The sequence below is a fragment of the Strix uralensis genome, chromosome 1, assembly GCF_047716275.1.
Source record: "Strix uralensis isolate ZFMK-TIS-50842 chromosome 1, bStrUra1, whole genome shotgun sequence".
NCBI lineage: Eukaryota > Metazoa > Chordata > Aves > Strigiformes > Strigidae > Strix > Strix uralensis.
The window spans coordinates 45351420-45365450 of record NC_133972.1 but is presented as its reverse complement, the minus strand read 5'-3'; the positions used below and the strand labels follow the sequence as shown (position 1 = coordinate 45365450).

The window sequence follows — 14031 nt, the reverse complement described above, 5'->3', positions numbered from 1 at the left end:
ATTTGTGTGAGAAAAAACCCCAACAACCCAAAAATAAACGGAAGCATAGTTGTTCTGTAGAAAACCTTGGGTCACACTGTTTTGGTTTGAAATAGCAGTGTGAAGTGTGAGTAACAGAAATACCACTCCTTCCACCAAACAGAAGCAGGAAGAGTACTGGGCAGCTGGAGTGTGTAAAATTTTGTGTAAAATTTTAACACAAATATTAAGTTATTTTTACATCTTTACTATGAGTACATATGAATATGTTCCATTTTACAGATGGAAATATTGGCATAAAATTGCTTACCTTATGTCACATGGAGGCTAAATGACAGACCTGAGATTTCAGTTCAGGCATTACCAGATAAGGGGTGTGGTGCATGCGGCTGCTCACCTCAAATTTACAAAAAGAGGGTTTTTCCTATTGAGTAGAGACTCATTATAAAGAAAAATCACTTTAAAAAAATAATATTTTTTACTTGTATACTTTTACACAGATATGCTCAAATGTCAAAGTGGATAGGTAAAGTTAAAGAGGTGCTGACAGCAAGACTGTCACAGTCTGTAATCACAATAGCCTCCAAAGAGGAAAGACATGCTCTTGCCACATACTTTGACACTGAACTACTTGTAGATTGTGTGTGGTGAAAAGAGGAAAATCTTTCATTTTGATGGATACATTCTTTGCATGGGCAAAGGAGGGGAGTGTGGCAATAAAGCTACCTAATCTTTGTCTTTGAATATCTAGGGATGGGACAATGGCATCAGCAGGAGTTGGCAGAACTGCAGAGAATACAGAACCACCAAAATAATTTTCATCTCTGCCTCTAAGAGGTGGCTGGAATCCCCTCTGATGTTGAGCATCTAGGAGATGTCCTCTGTGGATGCTTTCCTTGGGAATATTCAGTCTATCCCAGTACATCACTTTTACTGATACTTTTTTTTTTTTCTGAAGTGTAGCTTAAATATATCCTATGGTATGTTTTTACCCTCACTCCATGTCCACCTTGGGTCTGGAGAAAATTTTGCTACCTTCCTTTTCATCAGCTTTTTGGCAGCAGCCTTTTATCTGTTAGAAGACAGTGTTACCTCCTCCACATTCTCGTTTCTAGAGAATCTCTATTTGTTCTGTCTTACCTCATCAGTCCTACAGTCCCTACTCTGGCAGCACATCTTGAGAGTCTTTCCCCTTCCCCTTCCCCTTCCCCTTCCCCTTCCCCTTCCCTTCCATCAACTTCCCATACCTGTTTCTCAGTTCTTCTTCCCTCTTGCCTAGTCTACACCCTGCCACTGTTCCTATCCTAAATCTTAGCAACTGTGCTCCAGTCTGTTTCCCCTAAGATCTCCTCAGTGGAAATTTTCCTTTCTGTTACCAGTTGTGAAACCCCCTCCATGTTGTGTATTTCTAGCTCTGATTTTAGACAGAGAAGGATCCTCAGTACTCTTAACTCCCACCCCCTGAACTGATCCACTCCTCCAGGAAAGGATTCCTCAGCTCCTGTTCCTACACCTGAGTTCATAATCCACAAATGCTGCTTGGGCGCAGGGGGACCCTGGCTCGTCCATCAGCACATGGGAGGGAGCTGCTAGCATCACAATGGTTTGTGGAAGTTAAACAGCTTCTTGGGCCTCCCTGCCTCTCCTCCTTCCTGCAGATCTGGCTTTGGCTCCTGTACAAGCAGGTTGTATCAGTTGTCTCCTCCAGACTCAGCACTGACAGTGCAGTGCTGAGCTCTTGGCTTTGACTTGGCCCATCACAGCCCAGACCTGCAACTTCTGGAGCTGGCATCTGTGTATAGATAGACTCTGCTGTTAAAACGTAAGTTTGCATGTGCCCATATATGAATGGCAGTCTCTTCAGGCCTTGCAACTGGATAAAATTAGGCTTGCACAGACAAATTTCCCCTCACATCTACCTTTTTTCTCCTACCAGAGTAAATCCTTTTTTAAACATTCACTCCAAAGAATTCCCGAGCCTGCTGGAAAAAGCTGGTAGAGTTGTTTAACATGGGCAATACAACATATTTTTTTCTTGACCTCACACTTGGAAGCTACTGAGCCCTTTGGCTTTAATTAACACAAAATACATCTGAGGCAGATATTTGGCATGGGAGAGCTTAGTTTTCAAAATACAAAAATTAACAAAGTTATGAGCCATGAAAAAAATGGTCTTACAAAGTAATGGAAAATAAGAAAGATTTATAAAAAGCAATTCTGTCAGCCTTTGTGTGTGATATGTATCATCAAATACAGTTCCACACTGTGTAGTTAAGTATGTTACCAAATATCTGTATTTATTGATGAGCTACTGCTGATAAAAATACATTTTTATAACAAACAGCCTGATAGATACAAATAATAAAATCTGTATTTCTATAAACTCACACAGGCATATAGTGCAGTGCCTAGCATGTAATACACTGTGCCAGATCCCAAGGGTTATTAGTAAATGTACATGCGTTGTGAGAAAAACAGTCTCAACTTGGGGAGTTTCACTTAATTTATTGCCAATTAACATAAATGTTTAATTACTGGTTGGGGTATTGAGAAATCAAGAAGACAAACAGCTAAGAAAACACTTATGGAAATACCTTTCTTCCCCTTTCAACTTCAGTACACCACCTCTTCTTCCCCCTTCCTAGCTGCAGCTCCCCTTGTTTTCAAATCTGCTCAGTCCTTCCCAATTGCCCTGCCAAGGCGACGGGCCTGCAGCAGAGGAGGTTCGCCTCAGTGTGTAGTGGTTTATTTTTGCCGCTCCTTGCTCCTGATTCTTTTCTTCTGCTTCTCCACTGCTCCTTCCTTCTTGTTTCTTCTGCTCCAGTGTGGGTTGCCCATGGGCTGCAGTCCCTCAGGGGTATCCCAGCCCTGATGTGGGTTGCCCCTTTCCAGAAGTGTGTCTCCAGCCATGCCCCAACAATGTCCCAGTCCACATGTCTCCAACAGCACCTCCTCCACCATTGCTCCTGCCCATCACAGCTGCTGCTCTTTCTTAAACTTGTCAGATCACCACGGGCTCCCCTGAATGGCAGAGGTTTGGTGGCCAATGGAGTACTCACACCGGTGCTGGAACCATCTGGAACTGGCTGCAACCAGCCCAGGGCGGTTCACGGCCTCCCTCCACTGGTGACCTGTCAGCCACCCGCCACCGCACCCTGCTGGGTGTGCCCAGTGTGCCACCCTATACAGCTCAGCTGAGTTTGAGCACATAAGAATACTTGGTCTTCTGAGGAGATGTTACTGACTGAAATGAAGATTGAAGTCTTCAGTTGCCATGAAGACATGGCAAATTATTTGCTGTAAATCTTTATATGGAAGGTAAATACTTTAGTCATTGATAAATTGTATGGTGATATCCTGAGGACTAACTAGAACAAATAATGAATTATGAAAATTGATCCTATAGCACACTATGAAATAAAAGTATACTGTTAGAAACAAAGTGTATACAAGTTAAAATGAAGCATGCATTCTTGCCAAGAGAAATATATTTTGGCTAAAGTTAAAAAGCAGTTTGGATTATATAATACAAATCCTTATCCATATTTACAACTAAAAGAAGAACTACACTAGAGCAGAATGGTCCGCTGTTTTATTGTTTGTCACTTTGTTTACTAATCCATTGACATGTCACTTATTTTTGCCTGCCTGCTTGCCTGACACAAAGAGCAAAGAGGACTTGTGGGGTGATGGAAGAGCTATACTGCAGACCTCTTTTGGCAGTTAATTGCATTGAACTCCTGGTTTTCATGAGTCATATGCACATACTGCAAAATTCAGCACTTTGCACCCTCCAGACAGTAGTAACTTCTTGTTTCTGGTGCTTTGCACCAATATAGTTTCCTTTTATGGAACATTAATTGTGTCTAAACATAGCAGGCAGTTTTATACATATGAGGAAGACAATGCATTAATGACTACTTTAAGCATTTAAATTGCCTATTTTTGCAAGGATCAAAGTTGATAAGAAATCTATCACTGGAAGAAACTAATGGAATTTATAAGGAAAGGAATGACCAAACTGGATCAATTTATATACAGCAGAAGCTACCCAATACAAAAGAATAAAATCTATTTAATATGGACAGCCAATGCTAACTGGCATGTCCTTTTACAGTACAGTAGAAAGTAGCAATATCTTTAATAATTACCTATTTAGAAATGCCCTGAGAAGGTAAAAGACCAGTGCTTCTGTTCTCCCACAAGATGTGCAGCTTGGCTATTAATACAGGCCCATATACAAATGCATTACATTATTCAAGCATGTACAATAATAGCAGATAAAAAAATGCTGCTTTGCAACTGAATGGCCTTTTACATTACCCTTGTGCCAGGATGACACCAGATACAATGGAGCATCAGGAAGTGCTATATGATACGTGTTTTCTAACATACCTTCCTTGTTCTTACATTATTTATACATATATGAAAATCATGGTGAGATATCGTTCATTACAAGCAATGGCAAAAAAGCTAGCAAGACAGTAGGGTTCTTAAAAGTGATGGTATTCAAAGATAGCATCTTCAAAATATTATTTTTCAGAATTCTCTTTTTTTTTTTTTAACGATTTCTCGTTATCAACCAAAGAACTTTGAGTAGTAGTGACGGATCTACAGGATTAACTGCACCAACATTTCAGTTTGACTGCCTGTCCAAACAGCAGTTATGACAGTAGAGAGACAATTCTGCACGGCACTGAAAGACTAGCATAGTGAAGGAAGGAAATATAATGGACAGCCCAAGATTGTAGTTTGAAATTGTTGGCCAAAAAAAAACCCAAAACAAAAACCAGTTAAAGGATAATTTTGCCTGAAAAAGCCTTGTAGCTGAGAAACTGTAATACCTATTGTTTTAATGACAAACTTTGTGTGTTGTATGCCAGGAGACCAGCAATAGAAAAACCAAGGTAAAAAGATACTCTTACTATGTTTGGGCCATTTTTCAATAGGCATGAGGGAACAGACTGCACTGGTATCCTAAAGGTTTCATTGCTGCCATAGTCTACATAGATAACCTTACCCTCAGCTCTTCCCTGTAAAGGAAGCAACATATCTTGAACAGCCTGTTCCTTCCAGATATTTCCGCTCTGCCAGAGGGAATTCAGTTCCTGTTCTGAAAGTGAACTAAAAAGCTGATCTATTTTTCCTTTGTGAACAAATCTGTTCAGGCCACTGCCTTTCCCCAGATAGAAAAGAGTCAGAGGCTGCCTGGAACGATGCAGGGTTCCATAGAGCTCTTTAAAAGACTCAGTTAGGCATCTAACAAAAGTTTCCATTTTCCTGGAATCTTCATTTAGTTGTTCTGTATTTTGGGGCCAGAACAACAAGGAGGCTAGGAAGAAAGGCTCTACACATTGTGAAGTTGGTTTCACTTCCTGTAGAATGCTTAGAAGCAGACTTCTCAGCATCTCCAAAGGATATAACTTAGTGGATTTAGGTTTAATGCAGTTCAGAACAACATTTGCCAAAATCAAATTCTGTTTGTCTTTCTGAGTTGCTTTTGCATTGTTCTTACACAAAAATCCATATGCTTCTACTATGTCTTCTATTTCTCTGTCAGCATTTCTGTGATTTCTGTGGAGGTAATCCAAAATGCCAGAAAATGAGCCTGCTTTGGAAGCCTCCAGAGTGTCCCTGTAGGCTTCTATATGCTGAGACATGGGCCACTTTGAGACCTGTTTACTTTTCAGTTGCTCAAAACTGAAATCACAGAATATTTCTCTGTATTTGGTAAAACGTTCTTGAACCTTCTCATACAATTTTGCATCTATGATTTCTTTTTCATTGGTCTGTGTTTTGAAAAACACAAAGTAGTCTTCAAAAAAGTCAAATGCCCTTTTCAACCGCGATCGCAAACTACATAAAAAGCTGGAATGATGTTCAAGAACCTTGAACATTTCACTCTCTGTGTTAGGGTTATCTACATTCAGAACACTATTTCCTGATAGGTACTTTGTCATATTTTTTCTACACTGTAAGTCTTTTTTGCAGAAAAAAGGAACATGCCAAAGGATGTCAATAACATAAAGACTAGTTTCTATCTCTCCCTGATAACCAGCAGTATTGTACATTTGGAACTTTCTTTTAAGGTTTTGATGCTGCAAATATTGTTTATTGTCTCCATTTTCAGCTTGCCACTGAGATTCTCTGAAAGCCTGTGAAGCATTCACAGCAAGCTCTAGCAAGTATTTGAGTTCCTCAGCTGTCAGGACTGCACTCTTTGCTTGGCACTCTACACAGTATCTTAGCTTACTTTTGAAGACTTGACCTAGTGTATCTGTTATGTATGAATTGTGTTGTGCTCTTTGTCTGGCTTCTTTGGCCCAGTATAATGCAGGGTCAAATTTCTTTTCTTTAATGTAGAAGTATCTTGCTAAGGCTTGACAAATGTAACTGTTTTGCTCAAATCTAGCGGATGCTTGTTTTAACACATATTCCACGTTACTACACTTTTCTTCCCTATGAATGGCTTCAATTAAGGGGGAAAACAATGTGTCTGACTCATCGCCATGTTCCTTGCGCTGTCTAGTAATCAGCAAAGTTTGTATATCACGAATAAGTTTGTCTTGCTTTAATGAAGTCTTATAAAATAAATCTTCTTTCAATAACTGCAATGTAATTTCACTTTTAGGCAAGTCATAGGTTTGTTTCAATTCTGTTAGGCAGTGAGATGCTATCAATGGATGAATGATACGAAGACCTTTGTATCTCGTGTATTCATGTACCTGATCATATATTAGAATATTGGAACAAATTCCCATGTTTTCTATCAATCTATCTTTCCTGCAGCCAATCTCTTGAGAATTAATTCCTAAGAATTCTTCACATAGTGATACTGAAACTGTAGATTTTCTTACATATGAGTTTAAGAGTGTTAGATAGCAAAAAAGCTGTGCTGGTTTAGAGGCAGTATTCAAGTTATGCAAGGTATTTTTTACCACTTTTTCTATATACTGTGGATCAAAGTTTTCCTTCATAATCATAAATGAATAGAAATTGTCAGGATTCGGATGCACCTTTTCAATGTGTTTCAGTTTCTGATCAAAGGCCCTTTGCTCTTTTTCAGAAAGCGTATGTTTTAAAGAAATACTGTTCAAGAAATTGATTGTTGAACATTCATCAGGATTCTGAGATCTCATACAGTTTAGAATGATCACTAAAGGAGTTACATAAGTAATGCATTTTTCTGTTATAGCCACTTGAATTTCTTTTTGCAGAAAATAGACATCTTCTTGCTCTTCAAAATCATCCACAAGAAGTAACACTGGTAAATAGCCTGTGTCGTTGTTTGCTCCACAGGTGAGTAAAGTTGTCAGCTGTGTTCCAAAATCATTTGGTTTGCTCTTCAGAACAGCACATCTGAATTGCTTCCGGAGATCCCAAAGGATATGCATAGCTAACGTTGTCCCACCACAGCCTGGGTGGTGGTAAAGGTTGATAATTTTTACAGGTGATTGATTAGCACTCCTAGATGAAGAAACAATTAGGCGTTCAAGCTTTTCATAACCATCCCTTCTGATAAAATCTGAAGTATAATTTTCAGAAGAAAAATAGAAATTCCACCATGATACTTTACCACCTCGATAAAAATCTTCTTCACGCTCTTTCATGAAATTTTTAAATTTATCTGCATCCTTTTCTATTCCTGTGTCTTTGCATTCATTTTCACAAAGTATTTCCAATGCTGCCATGGAGTCTTCTTTCTTCTTTAGAAGAACGGTAGAATGACCAACAGAGGAGAGAAGTCTTTCAGAAGACTGTGTCACTGATTTTAATTTTATGATGGTACCATTTACCATTTGCAGGGTTAAATTAGAAACACATTTGTTTGAAAGTGCTTCCTCACTAATGCCTCTAGCATGAAGAAGATCTTTCCATCGCTGGTATGTACCTGCACCAATACAAATGCAGACCATGTATTCTAGTCCCTTTAATTCTTGGTAAAATGTCATAAAAGTCTCAGTAAGGGGATCTGCTGAATCTTCCACTGTGGAAAGCAAAAGAAACACTATTAAAAACTTTCCACTCCGCTTTACATCTTTGTGTGTAAGAAACGATATAATTCTTCTGACACCAGCAGCCCTGTCTCGTTGCCATGAAGTGGGATCTAATGGTAGTTCCTTATTGCCTTTGAAGTCTGATCCACCATTGCAGAAAATCCAGTTGGTCTCCTGATGCAGTTTCAGCTTTTCAGCTTGTTCAGAAACTGAACCCACCTTGTTTTCATAATAATCTGGGAAGTGAAGTTTGGCATTTTGATTTTTTTTGTAAGTCCCTAACACGCCATTCATTTCTGATTCAAAATCAAAGTCAAGCACAGCAAACCATTTTATTTCCTGCAAAAAGTCTAACTGCAAAGTTTGACTTGGGTGGCACTTGTTTGTTACCAAAATGTAGTAGTCGTAATAAGATCTATCTAGTGTGTCCCTATTACCCGTAAGCAGACTAACTAGCTTTAGTCCTTCATTCATTGATTTCTTCTGCTTTAAGTTATAGTCTTCCTCTGCTCTTTTACGAAAATCTGCTAAAGTTGTCAAGCTACCTTTAAAAGTATCAAATTCTTTTGTATTTTTAATATCTTTGGAACTAGCTCTATCCCGGATGAAGACAGCTTTTTTCCAACTCTTACTCTCGTAGTCGTATCTGTTGGTACAGAAATATTTTTTTTCACAGATGCAGTGTTTGGGAACCACATCTATTTCAATGACAAACATATGCGATGGAGCTCCATTTTGTAATAATACTTCCACAAATCTAGGTTCTCTAATGCAAGCTTTTGCAATGCTGATGTATTGCTCATTAAAGTATTTTCCAATTAATTTATTCAAATGCTTAGCGTATGCTTCTTTCATGGTAACTTTTATTCCTTCAATTTCCCCATGTGGATCATCACGAACTCCAAAATGAATAGTGCCATTTGTGCGGGAGTTCATGCAGGCTGCAGCAAACCTAAAGACTTCATTGCTAAATTTCATCATGATATCCTCTTCTAGTGCCTTCTCTGTGTTGGTAAGTAATTTGAATTCATGTGCTGGATCAATGAGATTGAGTGGCCCTGTTTCAGGGACATTAAGAATATTATACTGTATGTATCGAGTACCATCACTGAAATTATCAAAAGGATATGGCATACACATCCTTCCAGTTGGGTGCTGGCTGTTTGACACTGGTTTCTTTGAAACATTCTCTTTGTCAGCTGATTTCACTGCTTTTTTGTCTTCTGTGGGCTCTGTCTTAGAATCCTGCAGTAAACTGGAATTAAATGACCCATATTTCTCCTTGCACTCTTTCTTTGCAATTTCTACATCTTCTCCTTCTCCATCAAGACTCTGCTGAGTGCCTTCTTGTTCCACAGCCTGGTTTGAGCCTGTAGCTATAATGTCATGCATTTTCAGGAAATACATTATTTTAAGAGCAGGCCCATGAGGTATGCCCATTTCTACAAAATCTGCTTTAGTCATCAGTTTCAAAGTAGACCCAGTCACATCTTGGTTAAACAAGATTTCTGCATATTTCTGGTCAATCTTAACAATTTCAGTTGCCCATTGTGTGACTTCCTCTTTTGTCCACTGTTCAATACATTGATATGAATGTGATGTCTCTTTTTTTTCAGTGTCTGCATTTTCCATTCTTTAAGGAAAAAAATCACAAAATTACTAAACAAGTGATTTATAATAGCCTATTAACTGAATAACACGTATTTCCTTGCTACTATCAGTCACTAATTTTTTCATTAGTGTAATATGTCATACGGAATACAAAAGTTCAATTAGGGGACATAATGGGAATGCAACATAAGATCATTTATAAGGCATTAGCTACTTATAAGAGACAGATTTATTACAGAATTATTTGAATCCTGTTTTTAAACCACTTCTGTAGCTAACACTACACAAAAATTGTGACTGATACCTATTTGGACTGGTCATTTGGACACCTATTTGTGGTTGTATGGACTATCCAATAATTTATAAAAAATAAATCACAAAATCGTAGAATCATAGAATATCCTGAGCTGGAGGGGACCCACAAGAATCATCGAGTCTAACTCCTGACTCCACACAGGACAATCTAGAAGTTAAACCCTGTATCTAAGAGCATTATCCAAACACTTCTTGAACACCGACAGACTTGGGGCCATGACCACTTCCCTGGGGAGCTTGTTTCAGTGCTTGACCACCCTCTCAGTGAAGAACTTTTTCCTAATATCCAATCTGAACTTCCCCTGACGCAGCTTTAAGCCATTCCCTCGTGTCCTATCACTGGACACCAGACAGAAGAGATCAGCACCTCCCTCTCTGCTCCCCCTCATGAGGAATTTGTAGACAGCGATGAGGTCACCTCTCAGTCTTCTCTTTCCTAAGCTGAACAAACCTAGTATCCTCAGCCACTCCTTGTAAGTCAGTCATGCCCTCTAGTCCTTTTACCATCTTTGTTTCCCTCCTTTGAACACATTCTAAAATTTTTAGATCCTTATATTGAGGAACCCAAAACTACACACAGTGCTTGAGGTGAGGCCACACCAATGCTGTGTGTAGTGGGACAATCACTTCTTTTGACCAGTTTGCTATACTGTGCTTAATGAACCCCAGGATACAGTTGGCCCTTTAGGCCACCAGGGCACACCTCTGACTCTTATTGCACTTACCATCAACAAAAACCCCCAGATCCCATTCTGCAGGGCTGCACTCCAGCCTCTTGTCCTCTGATCTATATGTACATCCAGGATTACACTGTCCCAGGTGCAGAATCCAGCATCTGTCCTCATTAAATTTCATATGGTTGGTGACTGCCCAGCACTCTAATCTATCAAGATCTCTTTGTAAGGCCTCTCAATCAATGACTGCTCTTAATTTAGTATCACTGGCAAACTTATTAAGTGTGCACTCAACTCCTGTGTCCAGGTCATTGATAAAAACATTGAAGAGAACTGGCCCTAAAATTGAACCCTGGAGAACACCACTAGTGACTGGCCACCAGCTAGATGTTACTCCATTTACTACAGTGATTTGAGTCCAACCCTTCAGCCACTTGTTCACCCATCAAGTTGTGTACATGTCACAAATGGCTCTCATTAAGTTCCCAGTTTGGTGAAGGAGAAAAATCAACTGCACACAGAAATCCAACCTTTTTTTTTACCTTTACACCTGATTAGGTACAGAATTTCCTTGAATAACACTGCAAAGAGACATTGGGGTGGAGAGATACTGCTGTGATTACTTATCTGTTGCTACTGCAAATGAAAGGAAAATCTTTTCTGTATTATCTTTTCAGTACCTTTTGCATTCACTAAGGCTTCTCAAATTAAACAAAAGCAAGTAGTTCAGCAGCATTTGTGGAGCTAAGTGACAGGAAGAAGAGCATCTTACAATCCACTTGGTCTTAGTAAATGTGGACTTACTGCAAAAACTTTAAAGAAACACAATCAAATAAAATAATTCCCCTTAATAGTGTCAAGTTTTACTTTATAATCTCACTCCTTTTGGGACAATTATATTCATTCATCTGAAATTTTTACTTTATGTTATTGCACCCAGCTACAGTTGTTGCATTAGTGGTAACGGTCTCCTCCATGCACATTTTCTTTTTTTGTAGCTGAGTATTCCTGAGGCAAAATGACTTCTTAGATTTTTTCAGTGAAATTTTGTTTTCTGAAAGAATACTTTGTTATTTAAGCCACCCTAGCAACATACTTTCCTCCATCTATTATTTGATTTCCTAAACTGTAAACTTTAATTACAAGCAATAGTAAAGATTTCTTATAGCTAATGCAGGAAAACAGCTATCCTACCTTTGGCCAAGCTGCCTCCTGATCTAACTAATGAACCATAATGAACCACTTTGGACTGGATGATCTTCAAGGTCTTTTCCAACCTAGACGATTCTGTGATTCATAAGAGCAGAGAAAAAATGGGGGCTGTGGGCTACAGAAGCCTCCAGTTGCATTTTCTCTTAACAGACCCTCCCCTTTGCTCACAGAAAAAGAAAAACTAGTTTCTAGTTCGTTAAAATGCCACTACAGTAAGCACATATTGTCAAAAATTGAGGGTGCAGGGGTAAAGAAGCTGAATGTTTTTATTCCGTGGCTGAAGTAACTATCATATGCACCAGTCACTCCACCCAGGGTATGTAAAAGCTGAGAAAAGAAACTGAAACTAAAGCACTTCTGCTCAGAGGCAGTGTTCAACCCAGCAATGTGAAAGTATGATTTTAATTCCCACCAAACTTACTCTTTCTAATAGAGGTACAATTTACTCCTAACAAAAATCAAACATTTTTATGTCCTTAAAACAGTTGCTCCACGTTTTAGTGTTTGGAACCTCCCTAAAGAGATAAAGCTCCAGATGGGATACTTTCATTTCCTAGACTTGATGCAGTGTGTCTACATTTCATGTTACTGGCTAGTTAATGATTCTAGCCAGCTGAAATACTTTAAAGATGTCCTTTTCCAGCATGGAACAACTCTGTCATATTATTTCTGCAGAATAATTTCTTTAAGGACATATTCCTTGGGATTATTTCACTGTAATCTCATAACAACCACTTTTCATGTGCAGATGTTTAACAGATTTGGAAGAGTTTATTTTAGTAGATTATATATAATTTCATCTATAAAAATAATGCAAAAAAAAAAAAAAAGAGAAAGAAATGGTATCAGAGTAAGCCATCAGGTCTCCATAAAATATTCCATCCTGGAAGTAAATATGCATGTACTTACTGTAGCTGTTCTCTTCTGTGGATTTTTTCCTATAGTTGTTCAATACATGTATTTTGTTCAAGCAGGAGACTCAGCGGCTAAAATTCAGCTGAACTGCTATTCTAAAGTATGGGAAAAAAAAATCCAACTAAAATTAGTTTATAAACTTCTAACAGAAGTCTAGGGTCAGAAATAGTAGGAGGAAAGAGCATCAATAGACATATAATCAATTTTACCCAGTGGCAAACATCCACCTCTAGAGGAGAGAAATGACAGTGCCTTCTAGAGAATATTTGTTATTCCTTACCTTTCCTTGCATGCTTCTAATTTACCCTACCAACACAGTGTCTAAATGCTGTAGACTAGGCAAATCAGAAGCCGGGTGTTGCAGAGAAATGAGGAAATAGATGCAGGGTGTTTGGGAGGTTCTACTGCTCTCACCCTCTTTCGCTTTCTCTTTTACCAATCAACATTGCTTCTGGTCTGCCTCTTCCTAACTTCCTGTTTGGAAAATCATTGTTCTCATAGGAAATTAATACAAGAATTCTGTTCTAGGATGCCTTTATTACTTACACAGTATTGTCTTGAGCTGCTATCCAGAAACTTCAGAAATTAGGAAACACCGTCTGAGGAATACTTAGCTAATAAAATGCAATTAATTAGACATATGGTATTAAACCAAAAGAACTTTCCTGGAATAAGGGGAGAAAAAGGGAAATAATACAAGAGATGCTTTTGAGAAATGTGAGTATTCTTCAATATAGGCACTTTTGAATAATCAGGCTTACTGACTTGCTCCTCATCCTGGTTGTTTCATTTCCCACACTGCAAATACATTAGTTTATTCCTGGTCTCCTTTTTTGGAGCAAACAACTATTTTGATTTGAAGTGTAGCTTGGGTATAGTTCTGTGGATAGTTTACTCAGAGATGTTTTCCCTTAGGCAGCGTCCTCATGTTACACTGTACCGTCCTCCAGTGTCCAGTGAACAAGCTTTATGTTGTAATACCCTGCTATTGTCTGCTTCTACTTCCAATGTTTCACAGTACTGACACTGATCTTACAATACCCTACTCCATTGACCATTACCATTACCCTGTTTTTTCATCCATTTCCCTTGACTGTTTTGAATGACCATGATAAGCAGCAGGCATCTGAGAAAGATAATGACGACCATTAAAACAACATTTGTTTAGAAGGGTGGCAGCAAGAGTATGATCGCACTAGCAGTTGTGTGTCCAATCCCACAGACTGAAAAGTCTTTATTGGGTGTAAGGACCCACACTGAAGCAGTTCATGAGGGATGGCAGCCTGTGGGAAGGAATTAAGCTGAGACAGGGGAAGAGTGTGAGGAGG

General features: G+C 38.8%; 1 protein-coding gene across 3 annotated transcripts; it reads right to left on the bottom strand.

The window, feature by feature from the left end:
- Window positions 1-2250: 2250 nt before the first annotated feature.
- Window positions 2251-13111, bottom strand: LOC141941536 (sterile alpha motif domain-containing protein 9-like). Of its 3 annotated transcripts, none has more exons than XM_074864433.1 (3): window positions 12984-13111; window positions 12694-12798; window positions 2251-9609 (listed from the first exon to the last, which is right to left on the bottom strand). In XM_074864433.1, the coding sequence occupies exon 3, from the start codon at window positions 9606-9608 to the stop codon at window positions 4824-4826; it is 4785 nt and encodes a 1594-aa protein (XP_074720534.1). In that variant the 5' UTR covers window position 9609; window positions 12694-12798; window positions 12984-13111; the 3' UTR covers window positions 2251-4823. The 3 variants fall into 3 exon arrangements, with proteins under 3 accessions (XP_074720534.1, XP_074720524.1, XP_074720541.1); XM_074864423.1 differs by having other exon boundaries at window positions 12698-12798; XM_074864440.1 differs by lacking the exon at window positions 12694-12798.
- Window positions 13112-14031: the final 920 nt, after the last annotated feature.

Bases quoted from the DNA above. Each gene is read 5' to 3' on its own strand.
- LOC141941536 (XM_074864433.1), bottom strand. From the start codon at position 9,608: ATGGAAAATGCAGACACTGAAAAAAAAGAGACATCACATTCATATCAA.